Below are 22,931 nucleotides of genomic sequence, written 5' to 3' on the forward strand. Positions count from 1 at the left end.
CAATTGCTTTGATTTTTACTCATTTAATGCAATGGCATTTGTTTTTAGTGAGACTAAAAGAATCCTATTCGAAAGCATTGCAAATGCGAACTGCTTTCGCTGTCATTCTTTTTACTCTTCCCTCTTACTTTCTTTTCAGGCCGTCATCTCTCAACACTGCTTATAAAGTGGATCGTGCCAATAACTACAAAGCCATTGACGTCTGGACAAAATTAATATTGGGTGTGTGTTTTGGAGTAAGCTTTGATTTAAATGGAGATTTTTTCAATTTCATAAAACTAACATAGAATTATGCAAAATAAACTTACATTTCTGGGATGATTCTGACGACTGTCAAGTACCCAGGTCATATTTCAACCCAAAAACAAAAGGGAAAAAAATGAAATTAGAAATTATTAGAAATGATTTAGAAAGCTAATGTGAAAAATAATTATTGAAATATATTTTATTAAAATTATTATTTAATATTAATAATACTATTAATATTTAATAGCATTTAAAGTCAATTAATATTGTAGTACTTATGATACCTAAGTTAATTTATGCTTATTTAATATATATAATATCCTGTATATAGTAATAATTAGTAATGAATAAATACAGTAATAGTGAGATTTTTCAGCATTACAGTAATGAGAATATATAGTGAGAGAGAGAGAGAGAGAGAGAGAGAGCGTACATACATATAATTTTAATTAAATACAGAAATAATGAGGTTTTACAGCATTACTGTAATGAGAATTTAGGGTGTAAATACATAATAAAATAGGCCTAAATTTTCTTCTTGCAAAATATAATTTCTTATAAGGTTTTCTTGTTTTTGGGATGAAATAAAGCCCAGACTTTCTTCATGAAATTCACCCTTTGGGACTTTTGACATTCATTGTTTGAAATAGACCCCACAGATACTCGTTTTATATGATTATATGATCACGTCGAATGGCAAAGAGGATTTGTGGCACTGCTGAACTAAATGCAAGTGATTTAGAGATGGTCTTCACACCATGGCTTGATAATGCAACTACTCATGTAACGTTACAATTCAATAAAAGACATTCTGTTCCTAGGTTTGTTTATTCGACCATAGTAATTAAGAGTCACTCCTTTTAAATCAAAATCAAGTGATTTCTTCTAATCGATCCTCATGTCTAGATGGTAGAATATGAATTTAACCTCTGAACAGGCATTGAGGTATCAGTTGTCCTGAGCTGCACTGTCCTGTTAAATTAGCCAAACCTGGCTCAATGATAAGCAGAGAAGCTTGGCACCGACTGAAACCCAAAATCCTAAGGAGCTTGACATCTGCGCGTAAGAAGTAAGAAACGCCTTACTGTAGATTCTACAATCCCAAACTGTCCGTGCTTTGTTGCCAGAATGATTTCAAATCCAACGTGCCAAGCAGGTTTGACCATCGGCGTAACTCCAGGTATGTTACGTTATGAAGATATCCTCAAACGCTGAGGTCCTTAAAATCACATTTTGTTTTATTTTCCAGACAATTCAAAGACGATATGAAATGAGTTCACGCTTTTTGACAAATGTTTCCTGGTCGCTTCAATGCATTTGGGTGAACCCTAATCCTAATGATCTGATGCTGGTCATTTCTAAAAAAAAAAAAAAAAAAAAAGAAAATATGCATCCACGTGTCCCAATGAGATCCCAATAAAATAATGTAATGTTCACCATTTTCCCGTTACATGGGTTGCCAGGTTTTGTCCATGGACTGAATGTGCTCCTTGGCCTTCATCCTCAAAGCTGCAATGCTAGAGCTGCGGTCTACGTCATCCAATGGATATTTATCATTAAATGCCGGGGAACACTGGTATGGAGGAGGTGGCATTGGTTGCATTCCCTGCACCATTCCTGGAGAAGAGTTCAGAAAGCCTGGGTGAGCCGTATATGCGGGCTGGAGGCTTTGGCTTGGTCCCATGAAGCCCGGGATGCTGTGCATAGAAGTGGCACTGGAGAGTGGAGAGGACAACCAGGGGTCCAGGGGTAGAGAATTACTCATGGGACCCACGTTGGGAGCCATATTGGGTCGGTTGAAGGACAGCATTGGAGAGTCGTGGAGCTTCATGCTTCCCGTGTCCATTTTTTCTTGCCGCCGCCATTTTGCACGCCGGTTCTGGAACCACACCTATACAATGGGACAAAGTCAAGAATTATTTAGACATGAAACCCTGGCACAGAAACTTATTTTGACTCATCTGTCCACAGAAGACTAGTGTGTTTTGCTAGTTTCAGCCTGACGCAGTTTTCATTTTCACGTCCTGCGCCATGTTGTTTAAATAGCAAATGCATTTGCACCCATGGCCGTGCTGGTCTGAAAACGAGGTGTGTTCTGGCGCATTGTTGGCGCGTTGCTATTTTGGGGTCTCTGAAATAGACTGAGCCATTGACCAACTGAAACCTGCTCTAAAGTCAATGGCGCAGTATTTTTGTGTTATATAAAGAGCGCGTTAGTAATGTGCGGTGGGTCCACAACGCATGTACACTCTGCTTATTAAACACACAGGGACGCACAGCAGCACACAAACATGCCAAATATTAAAGGAACACACCGACTTTTTGGGACTTTATCTTATTCACCGTATCCCCCAGAGTTAGATAAGTCCACACATACCCTTCTCATCTCCGTGCGTGCCGTAACTCTGTCTGACGCACCCACCGCTAGCCTAGCTTAGCACAAAGACTGGAGGTAAACGGCTCCAGCTAGCATACTGCTCCCAATAAGTGACAAAATAACGTGTAAATAGGAAAATGTTGGCGTTATTTTGTCACTTATTGGGAACAGTATAATAGCTGGAGCCGTTTACCTCCAGTCTTTGTAGACGCTGAATGGGAGAATGAGACTCTGGGAAGGGAATGGGAGATGAGACTCTGAATGATTTAACGCACGTAAAGGCCAAAACACACCTATTACTCATTAAGAGAATAGGGACGACCCTTTTAGACTATGCGCTGGGCACGCCGACCATTTTTCCCGTCGTTAAACTAGCAAAAGTGGATTCGGACTAAGTGCACTTGCGCCCTGCGTTTTAGACCATGTGCTTAGATCATTAAAATATGGCCCTTAGAGGTTAGCGTGCTGGAGAGTTTAAAAGCACAAATGTGAAGCTTGTCATTTTTCGTAAAGCACTTGATTGATCTCTCCAGTAAAAATGTTTGTAACGTAGTGTTGCTACTTTTCTAGGTGAATGAGCTTCTTGTACCTACATACTTCTTATCAAGACATTATGCAAAAGTTGCAGGGTTGCATGGTTGAGATGTAAGCTGAACGACTGGATATAACTTTGCACAAACAATGTTGGTAAGTGAATCTTCCGGTATCATATTAACAAAGATGTTTAAATGTTACGGTTGTACTTTTTAAACAACGCATAATGTTTTTTCACAGTCCTGTACACTTGCCTTGTAGACTTATATTGCTAGAGCTTTACTGAAAATATGTGTTTCCCTGCTTCCCACAGTACAAAATGCTAATAGGGATTAGCAGTTAGTTTGGATATAAACACTGATATCTACGTAGCGTGGATTAACTCTCACAATAGAGAACATCACATTTTGAAAGTAACTTGGTTACGCCAGTAGGTGGCAACAAGTGACTGTTAAAAATGTATTTGTTATTGAATAATTTATTCAAGAGATTTGTTCAAAGCATAAGATCCCACCCTCCCTTCAGAGCGTCTCCAAAGCCACGCCTCCTTCAAAACACATGAACACACACAGCCAAAGCAGTCTGAAAAGCGACACGAAAGACGGCGTTAAACTACCTCATGTCTCAAAGCATTAACATTACAATAATAATGAACGTAAACAACATACAGAGCTCTTGTATCACCTGACTGCTGCAGATTCATTTCGCCGTTGATAGTGTTGATATAGAAACGCATAAATCCGAGTCTGAGGAAGTGAGCAGCTCTAGTAAAACGTCATGGGTTGACATCTCTTAAAGGGATACTTCAGGATTTAGCATTAAGCTTTGTATTAGTAGAAAACCTGTAGTATTTTCGAATTACCGTGCTTTCCACCCTCATGTCCCCCTGAGACGAGAGATTTATATATTTTTTTGTCTGGAAAAAATCCTCCGATGACGCAAAAATCGTCATTTTGCGTCATCTGAGGATTTTCTGGGCAGAGGCGAGTAGGAGGGGCTGTCCCGCATGTTTTCAACCCGCCCATAGAGGGAGGGATCTCACTCACAGAATGTACACACAGTCAGCCGTCTTTCTTTGGAAGCTAAGCTAGCAGGCTCTTGTTCTGTGGAGAAAGCTGAGTAGTAGGGGTTACCATCCTCTTTTTCCCGGACATGTCCGGCCGTCGAGATCGTCCAAAATGTCCGGGATTCGGCTTTTGCTTTCTACGGTCACCATTCATTGTTTACATGCACACCTTTTGTTTCAATCTTACTGAATTCATTCCGATTGGTGAATCTGAATGTAGTGTTTACATGAATGCTAAACAAGTGATCGGTTGATGTGCGTTTTAACATTGCTTAGAAAATTCCCGCTCCTCCGTGAGAGATACGAGACCGCTGCGTCTCAGAGGTGCCGCTCATCAGTAATCACGCCACCGGCCTCGCGCCGTTCTCCCACGCCCCTCAGCCTCGTCCTGCTCACCACAGTAAATATGATGAATGGCGACTGTAGAACGCAAAAGCCGAATCCCGGACATTTTGGCCGATCTCGAAATCCCGGGCAAACTCGTCACGGAGACTCACTAGTAGCCTAACCTTGTTGTTTTCAACTGCGCTCTCTAACCGGTAGGCGTGGCTTGGGAGTGGCCTCGTAGGGCACCGAAGCAAGTGCATTCTGGGAGTTGTTGTCTTTCATCCACATAAGCCAAAAATACATTTTCTGGCTTTTCTCAGTCTAGAAAGCTCCAAATTCAAAAATTTCTTCACATTTCTTCTACATAAATGACCTATTTTAAATAACATTCATCTTTCCAGAGGTGAAGTATCCCTTTAATTACGGTTATGACATGGTGTGAACGCGGCATGAACTCGTTGTTTTGGTTCACGAGCGCAGGGTTAAATCAGGCAGGCCACATAGGCATAGACGCTGTCAGCTGTCAGATCGCTCCAACCAATAGCATTCTCCTATTAGACCAGGAGGATATATATATACGTGGCATTACTGCTTGGAAAGCATGCTCAAACTGCTTGCAACCCTCCCCCCCTCACCACTATAAGTATCGAGCATATTACTGTGCACCTTCTGCCTGTCGTCTTCTTTTGTTTCAGATTACCAAGGCTTTTAAGTCCTGTTGCTGTCATGTCACCATCGCTGAGAGACACTCATCCTCATAGCCATGCTACAGTATAGACGTCCCGGGATTTACTGCCACGTCTACATGTTAAAGGGTTACACTCGCCAAAATGCAACATAGGCTCTTTTTGTTAATCTACCCAAGTCAAACTTTCGTGTAAATGCATAATTAGCATGGAAACGCCACTTTTAAGATTGACCGTATTTTCTTTTTCAGTTAAAATGCCTTGTGAATGGGAGTGCTTGGGGCACGACTATGATAGCTTTAAAAATCGCTATTTTTAAAACACTAAAAAGGCTCGACACAACATGAAACTGTGCTGGAAGTGTCACCAGCGGCTCGACACATGAACTTAAGCATTGACTACATTGTTTGTGTACACAGAGTTTACTAAAAAGAAAGGTTTTGTACGACTCACGATTTTGGAAACATTATTTGAAGGTAAAAAATCCTACTTAGTGTTGCTTTAAGAGTTTTCTGTTAAAACGGTGTCGTGTTAGCAGCCCCTAAGTTAATAACTAATGATCGTTGCGACGGAAGTGAATCAATCAAAACTAACTTTATCTGAACAATAACTTTATTCTAGAGCGGCTGTAAAGCCAAAACAATCTATGTGACTTTAATTTCCTATTATCACTGTAAAGCCGCTTTGGAACAATCTACATTGTTAAAAGCGCTGTATAAATGAAGATGACTTGACTACATGTTTTAATATTTAAACATCTTCTGTTATTGATTGCTATCAGGATGTGAAGAGAGTTTAAACCAGTGTTTATAAAACACTTTTAAATAGACTGCTGCAACTAACATTTGTCATAACCTCTAATAAATTACATGTTATTTTGTTTAGTTGTCTGTCCAGAATGGTGGGAGGATTCTCAGTTTATCCAGAATCGTGCAGCTCTACCATGTAATGCCCTATCATTACAAATAAGTCCATTACAAATCACCCCAATGTCAAGGTTGTAATGAAATTACAATTACATTGATCACTACGCCTCTACAGAGTCTATCTAATACCATTAAGTGTCCCAGCTTGTACTGCCCAAAGCTTACCTGAACTCGAACTTCTGGGAGGTTGACTTTCATGGCCAGCTCTTCTCGACTGTACACATCCGGGTAGTGGGACTTCTCGAAGGCCCGTTCGAGCTCGTGCAACTGATAGGTCGTGAAGGTGGTTCTGTTGCGTCTGTGTTTCTTTTTAGGTTGATCCTCATCGGGAGCGTCCGGGGAACGGCTGTCACTCTCCACATTGCTCCGTGGATCTCCCAGATCTGCATCGCACTTCTCCGTGGAGAAAAGCCCAGTATCTACAGCGCAGGAACAGATAAAACGGACCGCTCTTTATTTCACAGGTAACTTTGTAAAGTCCATTAAAGAATGAATGTTGCTAATGGGTTTACAGGTCCCTCCTTCAGTGTGAGTCTGTGCGATTAATTGCAATTGATTTTTTATTTCGATTTTGGCTTCCAACGATTATGAAAACAAGATTATTGAGGTAAAATGATTATTGTGCCGCTTCCAACGCAACTTCCTTTCCTTCACAGCGGTTCGTTTTCGTTCCTCCCCAAACTTAACATCCAAATCAGCCAAATACGTGAGTGTTGTAAAACTGTGGGACGTGTTTGATATTAAACAGTGTTATTAAAAGCACATTAAGCCGCAAAAGAGACACTTTTCACCAGGCGGCTTTCTGTGTGTGCGAGTCGTAGCCGAACGTGGATACGATACGAGTCTAAAGGTGATGATACACAGGGCAACTTTTTGAGCGATATTGCTGGGCAATGTTGGCGTCAACGGGCAACCAGATGAGACACAGGGCCCACGACCGATCTAAATTATCCAGATAGAAATGTATTGCCCATTTTCAATGGGAAAGTGCCCAAGAAACAATCGACCGGCAAGATTGCCCAGCAACATTGCTCAAAAAGTTGCCCTGTGTATCATCACCTTAAGGCTACGTTTACACCAAGCGGCAACCTCCCTGTCTCTCTCTTGAAACCAACACGGAAGTGAATTAAACGGCAATTCATCGACTGGCTGCTTGAGGCCGGCTGCAAAAGTGAGTCAAATCTGCATCTCCCCCATGTTGAAATGCCCAACTTTACAGCAGAAAAAAAACATGTTTACAGCCTGGAGTAAAAAGTGGCTTTGGTCTATACAGCTAATTTTGCCCTTCATGACAACTGTGAGGGGGGTGAATTTTTTTATAACTCATGCGTTTAAATTATATTAAGCCTAAAATTTCTGCATTATTAAGGGTGTCCACTTTTGAGTGACAGGTGGATTCCTGCTGCTGTGGTCATTAGTCATCATTAGCCGTTTGTCTGCTGTCTGTTAGCCGTCACGTTACCTCAGCTCATTGTCTGACTGTAAAAATAAATCAATTCGGGAGTGACGCGCTTCCAAGATGGCGACGGTCGGCTACGCCCACTTTAGGCTTCAAAAAACGGTCTTCAGAAACCTACAGATGACGTCACGGACACTACATCCATATTTTTTTACAGTCTATGGTTTACACGTGGCCGGTTATTTTCACAAATGGACATTTCACCTTCTCCGTTTTCAAAAATAACATTGTGCACACCTGTCAGTTTTCAGAAAAGTGTTTGTTTTTTACATGAACCCGCGTACATATGCCGCCAAGAGCATGCCAAACCTGTAGGTGGCAGTGTAACGAGAGGCTCAAGCCCACGTTAGCCAATCAGAATCCCGGAAATGGCAACAACAGCAACAAATCGTAAGGTCGCACTTTTGACGCAGGTGCAAGTTTTATTTTACATGCAAACGAAGTTTTCCAAAATCTCCAGTTTTTAGAAAGAATCGTTTTCAGAGGTGAATTCTCCGTTTGCGTGTAAACAAAGGGCACAAACAAAGGGAATTGTCTTAGTTTTTCAAAATAACCATGTACGTGTAAACGGGGCCTAAAAACGTACACACAAAAAAGTTAAAAAGGCTTTTTGGAGAGTATTCACGTAAACACAGTGAGTTATGTCTTAAGTAAACGTAGAAAATGCATGTGTAACAGTATATTGGATCCGTGCATTCGCTCTTAAAGTGACAGCAGCCTAATAAACCTGTCATTAATGATAATCAAGCAACAAAACGACAAAGGAAAATCACACCCTGATTTTGACTGAATAACTTAAGTAGCTTTAATAAGGATTAATCTATATTTAATGTGCACATTAAGACTATGCAGTGTTATTTTACATTTAATTATTCATTTTTTGTTGTTGTTGTTGGCTATTGCTTATCTGAATACCACTGCGAGTACAGATCTGGCCTTTAAAAACGCGCGTTTTCTCCCGCGGCATTCGGCAATTCGTCTCGTAGAGTCTCGCAGAATTCTGCAAGTGCTTCGGGGGGGCCTACTTAAAAAAATCCCTCAATGTGTTTCGCTTCACAGAATATCCACCAGGTGGCGCATAAAAAACAACTTTACATTAGATTTTTTATTTTACTTCACATTACGTCATGATTGTGAGAAAACATCCACAATAAAATATAAATTATAAATAGTAATAGACACAAATATTTACAGTAGGCTACTGTATTATACAGACATTTGAAAATATTTGTAAATGCAAAAGGTTCATTAAGACAAGAAGGGGTATTGGACAACGTTTACGAATTTTTATATGCTTTGTCATTGCTGTGGTTTCCAGGAGATGAGTGCATGCAGAATATTTAACATTGCTTTTATTAAAACAGCAAAGTGACGTTCTTGCCAGCGCATAACTTTTTTGTACAACTATTAAGATGATTGTGCATGCAATGCGCATTTATACTAAGCGCAACAGAGAATTTAGTGTGAGCATAATGCACGTGGCTCTGCCTGTAAAAACCCAGCAGTATTTTTTATATATATACACAAAATCATCCTAACATAATGCAAGGCTTAAATAATGCGACTTACCCAGATTCTTAATTCGTGCAGATATTTCTTGTGTGATTGTTCTTGGGCAGATATTTCTTGTGAGGTAATGTCGCAGCACAACGCGTAGCATACGTTGGGCGCATCTGATTTGCCATTAAATTATTAATAAATATTTTAATTAAACTGTCTTAATGCATTAAGCATAAAGATTTTTCCACGTTAGTCTCAGAATGTCCGGGGTTGGCTTGAGGTCTTGCCGACAGTTTGTAAATATTCTAAATATTCATATTCACAAAATCCATATAAAGGGTGATCAACAGTTATGACTTCTAAAATAAAATAAAAATGACCAGATAAGAGGTATCTGGGGTGCGTTTCCCGAAAGCATCGTTGGCCAACTATGGTCGCAAGTTCCGTCGTTACCAATAGAGTTCAATGGACATTGCGATGAACTTGCGACCATAGTTGGCCAACGATGCTTTCGGGAAACGCACCCCTGATTGACAGTTTGACAGATGTTGTTTTAAAAAAATAATTACAACATTATGGGGAAGTGGTATTAAATATTCGGTAACACATAGCCTAATACAATTATTTTAATTATGTATTTTGTTCAGTTTTGCTTTTACAAAATGTTCCCTGTTTTTTATAATTAATTTAACCTGAGATGTGCGTTATATCGCTTTTGGATCATTCTTTGTGTTGTCGAATTTTGACACAGTTTCATTACTTGTTCATAATAATTTGATTCATAATTATGTCATTTTTTTCTAAAAGTAAAAAAACTAAAAGTTTTTCTAAAAGCAATATTCTAAAGAGATACAAAGACAGTGTACCCACCAGATTTCGTCATGAGTCATTTTGTACCCACTACTTTTAACTTCCGTTGACCGTTTTGGTTATGAGGAGCAATATGAGAGAAAAATTTTGTAATCATTGTCTGACACACAAAAAAATATATATATAATATTCATTTTATTTTAGTTTTCGTGTTCGCATTTATGAGGGGAAAAAACAACGTGTCAGTTTACGGTTATGGACGTGAGCGCTCTAAAAGCGGCACTAAAAGACTGCTTTAAAACTTTCACAGAGACCTCAAACAGAACAGCTGCCTTTCTTTAAATTGAATTTCGTTTTGTATTAATTATGTCTTAATTTTAATCAATGTTTCGTGAACCAATTGCCTGGATTTAAGAAGTAAATATAGCAGACAATCACGACATTGGAGGCCCCGGCGATATCTCATAAATGAACCGAAACTCAGCGTGTAATGAACATTCACATTTACAGTGTATTTAGACACATTTAGACGCATTCATAATCATTACTTTTACCGGTTCTTTGTGGCAAGCTTTATGCGTGCGGTCGTGCGCTTGAGTGCGGCTATATTATAGTAAATGCTCATTACTTAAAACAAAGCATAAGCCTCTTCCTGGCATGCAATGGAATCTACAATGTCAGTTGGTTATATCAACATATGTCAAATTAAGTTACGCGATATCAACAAATTAAGCTATAAACATTAATTTGAAATAACTTAAAGCGTATATAGTAGATTTGCTTAAATAGCATTTAAACAAAGGAACTGCAAGGGATTAAAACCCCAACCACACGCTGGTGAAAACTGGAAAAACCGGTTTTCTTTTGATTCCCTGAGAGGAGATCGATTAGCATTGGGGGTTGAATCGGCAGACCTGGGGGGTGGGTGGTTGTACTTTCTTGACTCTGTGCAATTGTTAGCAGCTAAAACAAAGACTGTGCAATTAATTACATTTTGGAAATAACTTTCTTAATGTCGTTTTATTTAGCCTATACACTGCAAAAAAAATTATTAGTATTTATTTTTATTTTTTTTGAATTTGTAAGTATTAAATATGTTTTACAAACAATTGGTTTACAAACTCTTGGAGGTTTGTGGTTACCATCATTCAGAAGAGTGGTGCTTGTGTTTAGACTTATGTTTTACGTGATTAAATCAGGAAGATTATATTGGTTTCTGTCCACGAAGACGCATTTAAGACTATTTAATCAGGAAATGGAGGCACCGGCGCGATATAACTTGCATTGCTCGTGAACTGAGCTCGTCTCATAAATGAACCGAAACTCAGAAATGTATCTAGAAAGCTTGAAATGTCCACTTTTAAACAAAACAATTCAAAACGAAAAGAAACAGACAACTCTCTTATGTAAGTGTGCATTTCTCTCTATAGGCACGTTCACAATATGTGCGAAGATGACGAGTCAGCATTGTCAACATCTTTGACTGACACATAAAACACTAGATTATTAGTAATCAATTAAAATGTCTCCTTGCTATACTTGACACATGATTACTTTTGCCAGTTCTTTGTGGCAAGCTTTATGCATCCGTTAACTATCGAATATCGTGACTCATATTTTGTACCAGACCATTTATGGTTGTTCATATTGTTCAAAAAGTTCTTGATAAAAAAAGAAAAGAAAAAAAGAAGCTACTGTGCCTAATATTATTGTTGTATAGCGCGCAAGGTTTATGCGCATGCTTTAAGTCTTCTCCGTTTTTAGTATACTGTGGCAGAATTACAGTGCCTGGTCTGGTATGTATAGCCTACTAGGCTACATCGTTTTAAAATCGGTTTCAGTGGTTTCGTGTGTACGCAGATATTTCTTGAGACGACGCCATGTTTTTATGTTTTTATGCACTTTTACTCTTTTAGTTTTGTTGCAATTTCACCAAAAGCTTATAATTAGGAAATACACACAACACGCTAAACTTATATTCTCTATTATGTTAAAAATGTTGTAAAAAATACGTATTATTCTTATATAATAAGAATAACAGTAATGTACATTTATATTGCACTCGAAATGATTTAGATATGGAAAGAGGAATTCTTCTCAACTACCACCAATAAAGTTTTAAAATTCTTCTTTAGAAAATATTATATTTTGATGATTCTGCAAGTTCAGCAGACAGTGAGGTTCGGGTTTGTTCCGATCAGAGCTCGTGAGTGGAGAGCGCATTTCTGAATATTCCGCTCCGCTATTCATTCCGGTCGCTCGCTCAACACAGATGTCATGTTGCCTGGTTCGAAAATATGTGGAATAAGGGCTGCTTTCGACTAAAAGTTTTATTTTTATTTTTTTTTCTAGTCGACTAGTATACTAGGCTAGTTGTTCATTTAAGTAATTCATGGACAAATCGCCCCTTTATATTAATTTAATTAGCCTACTTATATGGATCATGAGTGTTTACGTAATATAGCCGCACTGCGCAAGACCGCACGCATAAAGCTTGCCACAAAGAACCGGTAAAAGTAATGATTATGAATGCGTCTAAATGTGTCTAAATACACTGTAAATGTGAATGTTCATTACACGCTGAGTTTCGGTTCATTTATGAGATATCGCCGGGGCCTCCAATGTCGTGATTGTCTGCTATATTTACTTCTTAAATCCAGGCAAATGGTTCACAAACACTGATTAAAATTAAGATATAATTAATACAAAACGAAATTCAATTTAAAGAAAGGCAGCTGTTCTGTTTGAGGTCTCTGTGAAAGTTTTAAAGCAGTCTTTTAGTGCCGCTTTTAGAGCGCTCACGTCCATAACCGTAAACTGACACGTTGTTTTTTCCCCTCATAAATGCGAACACGAAAATTAAAATAAAATGAATATTATAAATTTTTTTTTTGTTGTGTCAGACAATGATTACAAAAATTTTTCTCTCATATTACTGAAAACGGTCAACGGAAGTTAAAAGTAGTGGGTACAAAATGACTCATGACGAAATCTGGTGGCGTACACTGTCTTTGTATCTCTTTAGAATATTGCTTTTAGAAAATCTTTTAGTTTTTTTTTACTTTTAGAAAAAAATGACATAATTATGAATCAAATTATTACGAACATATAATGAAATTGTGTCAAAAATCGACAACACAAAGAATGATCAAAAGGCGATATAACGCACATCTCAGGTTAAATTAATTAAGCTCCTCATAACCACTGAAAACGGTCAATAGAACCCAAAGTCAAATTATTATGGACTGAAGTTAAAAGTGGTGGGTACAAAATGACTCATGACGAAATCTGGTGGGTGCATACCCACCGTCCCCACCGAAATCGACGCCTATAAGGGAAACATGATAATATAAAAAGTACTGTACAGTAATGCAGAAAAGCGCATTACAACCATGTTAAAACTATTTAAAACGTTAAGATGCAAAAATGAACTAAATGTAAAATTAGATAATGATAATGCGCAAATGATCTCGGTCTCTTCAAAGGTCTTCGCAAATGATTGTGTTATAAGACTCAGTTATCATAGCCTACATCACGTCTCTTCTACTGTAAGTACACAGAAAAAAAAAATAAGACAAATGATGCGCGTTTGAGTCAGATTTTTATGAAGAATATGTGACTGTTTATGTAACTGGCAAAAGAAAACATTGTATTCGTCATACTTCGTCAACTCAGTATGGCCACATGAAACTCGACTGCCATCTACAGGTTTTATTATTTCCTGCGTCCAACATCTAATCCCCCTTCTGCACGATCCCGCAGAATTTCGGAAGTGCTCTCAGCATTCTTCTCTCTGAGACGCGCATTTTTAAAGGCCACATCTGTACATCTTCCTGAAAAAACATATTTAATATGTACTATAACACTATTTATTTAATTTGTATTTTCATTCTGTGGTTTTGTTTGTAATTAGTTTTATTACTGCTGACTGCTTACTTGTCTTATGTAATTGTTTTGAGGACCTTTTTCTTACATTAGTTTTAGCTGAAGTATCGATAATTGTGAAATTTCACTGATATTTAAAATGACTCCTATAGTGAAATAAGACTTTGATCATATCGCCCACCAATAATCATTGTTAAATAATCATGATTTAAATATTGACCAAAAAAATATTTTTGCCCTATAGTCTGTGGAATATTTTCCAACTGTTTTATCATCCAACAGGTGAAAATAATGCATCTGATCACTTATAAAGTAACAGCACACCTCTCTTCAACAAGAGGAATCATTCATGTCAGCAGCACAAACGATACGGGATAAGGAATATGTGGTGCCTTAACAAGTACCATTAATAATGCAAGAACAAAACTACTTTTACGTTTGTGACGGAGTCAGATGTTAACCTTTCGATTTTATGAATACCTAGAAAATAAGAGATTTGTGAGTTCCATCACTTCTGTCTTGGTCAGTAAGTCTTATCAGTAATCCAAGCACGCAGATGTCACCGGTTAAACCTGTAGACCTCATGTGGCCAAGACTGCTAATCCAACCGTTAAGAGGTTCACTCAGGACCGCAGCGTTTCGGCCGAGAGAGGGGCCAACCGGCCTGACAACAGTGGAGATTTTCATTTCTCAGAAACCACTAAGAGCAAACCGAGTCACATGTTGAGGTGGGGCAGATCCATGTTGAATCTAATTAAGTTGGGCAGGATTAAAATCAGATCATTAGTTCAATGTTAAACGTTGTGCTGTACACAACTTCCATGCAACAACTACATGCAGTGGCACTGATGTCTAGGGTTAATTAGAGTCGTTTTGTAACCTTGTTTCATTATTTGTTATTAAGCCTGTGAAATTTGAACACAAAACCAGAGTAAAATTACAATAATATGCAGATAATATGCATCTAGGGTTTAAGTTGTTTCACAAAATGCCATTTGACATAATTTTCACGTCATTAAGTTATTAATGTAATCACTAGTTACAGTGATTACCATTAATCAGGCTTAGCACCGATGCAATGCTATGAAAATGTACCATGTTTTCACAATAAATTAACCTGGACGTGGAGATGTGGAATAATCTGTGGGATATTATTTATTAAATGTGACCCTGGATCACAAAACCAGTCATAAGTCGCACGGGTATATTTGTGGCAATAGCCAACAATACATTTTATGCAAACGACCACAAGTCGCAACAATACTAACTATTCACATTATTTACAGTGATTGCTATTATTGTTATCTATGCAAATGTATTTAGGCAAAACATTAAGACCAGAACAATTTATAACCGACATGTTTGACAATAATCCAAGTGGTCAGAAAATATTTATCTTACTTAAATGATGAACGGTGTTTTTTTCTAAATCATGCATCACTATTGCTTGTTTTCAGGATTAGAAATCTGAACAAACCTGTAACCCTAAGCATTCAATTTGTCTTGTACAGTATGAGTGATTCCTCATATCATTTGTCTTGTTCTAGAGAGGTGTGCTGTTACACAACTAAGTTATTAAGTCATCAGACTTAAACAGGTGAAAAAAATCCCATAGACTTACATTGAAAAGGGACTGGAGCCAAATCTAGATCACATAGAGTTGCAGGACTCTCTTCATGCAAGAGAAACCCTTGTTGTCGTCTTTATGCACACAAATGCAAACACATTTTCACAGCAATAGATAAGTTAATAAATAAATAAAATTATGTTATTGAAATATACACTGACAAGTTGTAATCCCAAAACCAGCACTTTCTGCATGCATCCACTCTCACTCTTAGAACTAAAGGTTCCGTGGGGTTCTATAATGAACTCTAAGGTTCTTGACTCAATTTTAAAGAACCATTTATATCAAAAAGGTTCTATATAAGGAGAAACGTCTTAAAAGTTTGTATAATACGTTCGTGTTTAACGGGTTATTTCAATCAATCTCGTCTAGTGATAAAGTATTTATAATTCATGAAATTAAAACTCAAATTAAATAAAAAAAAAATGTATTTAAAACTATAATTAATTAAAATTATATCCATAAAATGATCCCATTATGGAAACTCCTAAAAGATTCTACAGTATATATGAAGCACTTGATGGAGCCCTTTAGGTACAGTATATAAATAACTGATATATATATATATATATATATATATATATATATATATATATATATATATATATATATATATATATATAAATTATTTATATATATGGAACCTTAAAATATATATTATTTATATATGCACACAAATAATTGTATATAAAATAATCGTATTGATATATATATATATATATATATATATATATATCAATACGATTATTTTATATAAAATATTTGTGTGCATATATAAATAATATATATATATACATATATACATACATATGTGTGTATGTATGTATGTATGTATATATGTATATGTGTGTGTGTATATATATATATATATATATATATATATATATATATATATATATATACACAGTTGTAATCAAAATTATTCAACCCCCATTGCAAATCAGGTTTATTGGCAAAATTTACTGACTTTTGCAATGAACAAATCACAAAACAAATGTTTCAAGTGGCTTCCCCAATTTCAATTCAAATATATTTGCACACACACACACACACACACACACACACACACACACACACACACACACACACACACACACATATATATATATGCATTCCATATAGAAACTTTTCTTCTAAGCCTGTGGTATTTTTGTGCTTTGTTCTTGATTCTGTCACTTTCCATCAAATGAGATGTAATTTTCGTAAACCCACAGGTTCTCACCGTGATACGCCGACTGCTGTGAGCTGTCCGGAAGACTTTGCAGGTGACCGTAGGGGTCAGAGGTCACTTGTTTCTCCTGTTCTCCCAGGTCCACTCCATCGGCTTTGTGTGTGTCGACCGGCCCGACCGGGTTGAGCAGAGGATCCTGGTCTTTACTGAAGCCCAGAATCACGTCGATGCTGTGAACGCGGCCTGTCATGCCCGAGGCGCCGCCTTTACCCAGGTCGTGATAGTTGTCCGTCGAGAGGCAGCCATCGTCCACCATGTTCATCGTATCCAGTGACAAATGCATCCAATCTGCCCTCACAGTAAGTCTCCTCGGGGAAACACTGCAAATTATGTCCAAAAGACGATCCGGTTGCAATTTGTCGTAGAGATTCTCTTTCAAAGATCTGTTCAAGAACAGCAGAGGTTAATAAGACCTTTCTAACTTTTAGTGCATCACTCAACAGTTTCTGGCAGTGCTTATAAAATCAGGTGTTAAACTATTGTTATAAAAGGTATGATTCTGTATCTTATCATTAAAAATAGTAACATATAATGATGCATCCACTGGAGAAAATCACAAATGAGATCTCTTTAATATCTGTTTCATAGATGTTTCTCTTGAGCAAGTTTCTGAAACTCTCGACAGTCTGTTCTCAGATTCACCGACGCAGCAAAATCTGCAGTCGAAAGTCAGAGATCTGAATATGAACTCAAACATTTGTTGTCAGATGATCTGAGCTGGCATCCACGTTCATTTTATAGCTCTTTACTCTTAATGGACGACTAACTAATACTTATTTGTGTTTGAGGTATGCATCTTTAATAATCTTTGAAAATAATGTCTTATATGTTGTACTGCGTATTACATATATATTGTTTGTTGTTGTGTAGGTATTATGTATTTTATATGTACTATAAATTAGAAAAATAATGCCTATAGTTATCCAAGTATTAATGTTCTGCTCAAACACAGTTTTATTCCTGCATCTTTTGCATGATGATAGTTTTCTTCACATTTGGGCCAAAATATGCTCATTAAATTTGTCATGTTAAACTTGATAAATCTGCGGCTCTGGCCATTTATACATGCCTCATTAGTTTCAGTTAAAAACAACTAAGGCACAGTGTTCAGATGCTTTATTCTCCAGCATCGAAAGTTACATAGAAAATGACAAAGACACATTGTGCACGAGATCAGTTGTCTTTGTATGTTCTTAACCGCCGGTTTCATCCCTTTGTTCCCATCCCAACTTTATTGACAGTGAATCCTTATTTCAGGCCTGTGTCGGCACGTTCATTTTCACGAATTGAATTTCTATTGAAATTTACTACTTATGTTTCAATATGCAATATACATGTTCAGTCAGAATATTTAATAAAGTAATTATTTTCCATCAACCAAAAGCATGTATTAAAATGTATTCTTTGTGTATGCAAATACAAATTCAGTCCTCTTTGTTTAGTTTCTGGGAAGTAGTGATGCTACTATTTCAAGTTTAAATTCAGAGTTTACAAAATAAAAGTAAGAAGTAAGAAGAGTAAACTTCATACTTTTTTCCATAAAACTTTTGGTTAATCAGAATCATACAGGCCTAGTCGTCACATTATTACAGAGCTGCGTTAATAAGTTTTAGTAATTTCTGAAAAGTTTGTGGGCAGTAATGATATTTAATATGCAATATATTACTTTACTTAGTTTCTACCTACTGTATATGCATATATACTTTCAATCAGATAATTAATTAATAGACAATCAGTGCAATCAACCAAAAGTATGTAGCACATTAAAATGTACATGTTTTAAATATACAAATAGAAGTAAATAATTGAGTCTTATTTGCATAGTTTCACCTAACAATGATGCATCTTAAAGGTAAATCAAATCGAAATGAATCTAGGAAGTTTTAAATCATAAAAACGCACCTTTTTCTTCGACTTTATGTCTCATCAGAGTCACACAAGGTTGTTGCTTCCAAGCATCCCAGCAAATGACAGACCGCAACTTTTTTACCCACAGTGCACCTTGTTAAGATGGTGCCGTAAAATGACCGTTAACGGTTCCCAAAAGTCCCAAAAGTGAGGCGAAATTCCGAAGCACTCAGATATATCCCATTCCCGGAGCATATGGAGCATATGGAGGTCTTGATCTTTAGGATGAAGCCATGAAAACTGGCCTGACGTGCAGAGAGCCGGTGGCAAGAGGAAAAGACTTAAGAGGTTTAATAATGGGAATCCTTCCCCTTTAAGGATGATTGACAGTTGTTCTCTGCTGGGTAATTGCACTAAACGCTGGCTGTGGTTTGGCCACAGAGGGAGGCCTGCGCTAATGAAGCACCGACAGAACCTCCTTTCAACACTCTTTTGTCTAAATTATAATGGCGACCTACTGAAAGTGTCCTTTAATCCCCAACTTAACAAAGACGACACACCATGTATTAAGATGTGTTTTTCTTGTGCAGCCAAATGCCTTCAGTGCTTCACAAAAATGATCAACATAAACAGGCGTACGTGGAGACACACTGTTGTATTGCTGACAACCCAAACAGGTCATTTTTAAAACAGTCATTGTAGTTTTATTATTGCTAATTTGTTTGCTATGTGCAGAATTAGTGACATACATATCTCAACAAATGTAATCTAATTCAATGTGGCATTCAAACAAGTGTCTTTCTTGCAATAAAATGTGTGTATATATATATATATATATATATATATATATATATATGTGCACACACATCATTTTATATATAATATTTGTATTGCTATTTTTATTTATGTGTATATATATATATATATATATATATATATATATATATACAGTATATATATGTTATTATATATGAACACAAATAATTTATATATATATATAAATTATACAAAATTTACAGATTTTTGCAATGAACAAATCAAACTAAAGTAATTGAAATAGCTCAACAATTTTATATATATTTTTTAGAATTCTGAAATATTTTATATACATTTTTATAATAATTATATATATATATATATATATATATATATATATATATATATATATATATATATATATAATTTATTTTATCATCCAAATGTGGCACAAATAATATACACTGATAAGCCAAAACATGACCAGTCACAGGTAAGTCATTGTAGTTTTATTATTGCTAATTTGTTTGCTATGTGCAGAATTAGTGACATACATATCTCAACAAATATAATCGAATTCAATGTGGCATTCAAACAAGTGTCTTTCTTGCAATAAAAAAAAAACAAATATATATATATATATATATATATATATATATATATATATATATATATAATATCATATCTTTGATCATCTCCTAACAAGGCCACATATTAAGGTCTGGGTAGATTAGATGGTGAGCAAACAGTCAGTTCTTGTAATGAACATGTTTGATGAGCAGAAATGGTTGGGAATAAAGATCTCAGTGACTTTGACTAGGGTCAAATTGTTTTGGCAAGGCGACTGGGTCTGAGTATCTCTGAATCGGCAAGTTTTGTGCGGTCAGCAGTGATGAGGATTTACCAACAGTGTCTGAGGAGGAATAAACCATACACCGGCGACAGGGTGTTGGACGCCGAAGCCTCATCGATGCATGAGAGCAATGAAGACTATCCCGTCTGGTCCGAGCCAACAGAAGCTCTACTGTGGCACAAGTCACACAAACTTGAATGATGGTTAAGGGAGGAATGTGTCACAACACACAGAAGAGCAATCAGAGCGCCTGTGATGAACCTGTCCACTCGTGAAAGAGCCTACAATGGTCACGCGAGCGTCAGAACTGGACCTTGGAGGAGTGGAAGAAGGTCGTCTGGTCCAATGAGTCCTGTTTTCTTTTACATCACGTGGATGGCCGTGTATGTGCGCCGTTTACCTGATAAAGTGATGCACCAGGATCTCTGTGGGACGACGACGAGCCGGTTGAGGGAGTGTGATGTTCTGGGCAATGTTCCTCTGGGAAACCCTGGGTCTGGATATCCATGTGGACGTAAATTTGACATGTGACACCGACCTAAACTCTGTTGCAGAGCAGGTTCAGCCCTTCATGACACTGGTGTTCCCTGGTGGAAGAGGCTCTTTCTGCAGGATAATGCACACACTGATCAGGAATGGTTTGAGGAACATGATGAAGAGTTCAATGTGTTGCCCTGGCCCTCCAATTTCCCAGATCTCAATCCAATTGAGGATCTGTGAGATTGCAACCTACAGGACATGAAGAATCTCCTGCTAATGTCCTGGTGCCAGATACCAGAAGACACCTTCAGGAGTCTCGTAGAGTCCACGCCTCGGGTCGGCACTGTTTTGGCAGAACGCGGAAGTCCAACAGCATATTATACAGGTGGTCATAATGTTTTGGCTCATTGGTGTATGTTTGCTCATTGCTTCATTTGCAAATAAAATTTGAAGTAAAACTGCAAATAAACATCATTATACATTATATGCATGCAAGTTATGCACATAAATTCAGCAGGATAATGCACACACTGATCAGGAATGGTTTGAGGAACACAATGAAGAGTTAAACTCCCCATATCTCAGTCCAGTTGAGGATCTCTGGGATGTGCTGGACCAACACGTTCGATCTACAGCGGCTCCACCTCGCAACCTGCAGGACTTGAAGGATCTGTTAACGTCTACCAACAGCATATTAGGCAGGTGGTCAAAATGTGGGTTTGTATCATAGTCTGTATAAAACAATGGACGTAGTGTCTGTGACGTCACCTGTTGGTTTCTAAAGAGCATTTTTGAAGCCCAAAGTGGGCGGAGCCGGCCGTCGCCATCTTGGCGGCGCGTCACTCCCGGATAAACGAAAATGGACAAACAGGCGATTAGCTGAGGTGACGTGACGCTAACAGACAGCAGACAAGCGGCTAAAAGTGACATCAGCGGCAATCCACCTGTCACTCAAGTGGCCACGCCCTTAATTACGCAGAACTTTAAGGCTTAATATAATTTAAACAGATGAGTTATAAAAAAATTCACCCCCTTCACAGTCGTCATGAAGGGCAAAATTAGCTATATAGACCAAAACCACTTTTTGTAACAGGTTATAAACATTTTAGTCTGAGGTAAAGTTGGGCATTTTAACATGGGGGTCTATGGGATTGACTCTCTTTTGGAGCCGGTCTCTAGTGGCCAGTCGATGAATTGCAGTTTAAGTCACTTCAGTGTTGGATTCAAGAGAGAGACTGGAAGGTTGCCGCTTGGTTTGAATATATATATATATAAGTGGTTTTGAAATCGGACATTACTGTAAATTCACTCCATTGAACAATTCAAATTTCTATATGGAGTTCTCAATATGAAAAGATTCATCACTGATGGTCTCGACTCAAAGTTGGAGCTTATCTGGACGATAAATTGACTGTCTGACAGATTGGCTTTACCTGGCTTTAATTACTCTAAATTGACCCGGTGCAGCTCATTAGACTCGGAACTGACCTCATCAAACGATGCCAAGCTTGACCTTAAATTGCCAAACAAACTGCCCAGACTCTTCATTAATTGTTTTAAACGTGGCTTTGCATGTTAACGGTGGCTTGTGTTGGTTCAGAACGGGAACGTCTCGGATGCAATGGCTTGTTTTAAGCCAGTTGGCCCGGTTAATACTCCTGAGACTGAGTGGCACAGAGATCAACCCTCGTCTTAATGAGACTACTGAATCTTCTGGAGATTTTCCCCGGCTTTAATGAAATCTAAAGATAAGTTTAAGAAGCCTTGGATGACCAATTAGGATCTCCAGAATGAAGGAAGGGATAATATGTCTATTTTCCCTTGAAATATTAATACCTTCCATTCATTCATTAATATTTTGGGATATTTTCAGCAGGATGGGACTCTTCATGGTCCAAAATGCCTTTTTATCTTGACTCAGAATGTTTATATGATTATATTATATGTATGTGAATTTATTACAGATATAGCTGGCGGTGACACACAATATAAAACCACACTGATGAATATATTAAGGTAAGAATCACTAAATAATCTAGATTGGATCAGAAATGCTGAACTTTGTTCACAAGACAAATATTATTCATACATTTCTGGTTGTCATTTCATTCATTTGCAACACTTTACAATAAGGTTCAATTTGTTAACATTAGTAAACCTCATTAGTTATCATGAACAATGTAAAATAATTCAAAAATATATTTTTTCATTTTCTTAATTTCAACACTTATCAATACATTATTTAAATCAAAAGTTGTATCTGTTAATAGTATTTAATGGACTTGATCTAACATGAACTAACAATGAACAGCTGTATTTT

General features: G+C 37.3%; 2 protein-coding genes across 3 annotated transcripts in view; one reads left to right on the forward strand and one right to left on the reverse strand.

Moving 5' to 3' along the window:
• The window catches only part of atcayb (ATCAY kinesin light chain interacting caytaxin b), a 146,206-nt gene that overhangs the window by 23,401 nt on the left and 99,874 nt on the right, over positions 1-22,931 (forward strand). The window lies entirely within an intron of this gene.
• On the reverse strand, positions 1,207-21,443 carry rx2 (retinal homeobox gene 2). 2 transcript variants are annotated; one of them, XM_079876446.1, is made up of 6 exons: positions 21,380-21,443; positions 20,532-20,718; positions 20,215-20,299; positions 16,666-16,994; positions 6,328-6,581; positions 1,207-2,137 (listed from the first exon to the last, which is right to left on the reverse strand). In XM_079876446.1, exons 2-6 carry the CDS (start codon positions 20,656-20,658, stop codon positions 1,694-1,696), a joined length of 1,239 nt encoding a protein of 412 aa, XP_079732572.1. In that variant the 5' UTR covers positions 20,659-20,718; positions 21,380-21,443; the 3' UTR covers positions 1,207-1,693. The 2 variants fall into 2 exon arrangements, with proteins under 2 accessions (XP_079732572.1, XP_079732571.1); XM_079876445.1 differs by having other exon boundaries at positions 20,215-20,302.

The sequence above is a fragment of the Squalius cephalus genome, assembly GCF_949319135.1.
Source record: "Squalius cephalus genome assembly, chromosome: 7".
NCBI lineage: Eukaryota > Metazoa > Chordata > Actinopteri > Cypriniformes > Leuciscidae > Squalius > Squalius cephalus.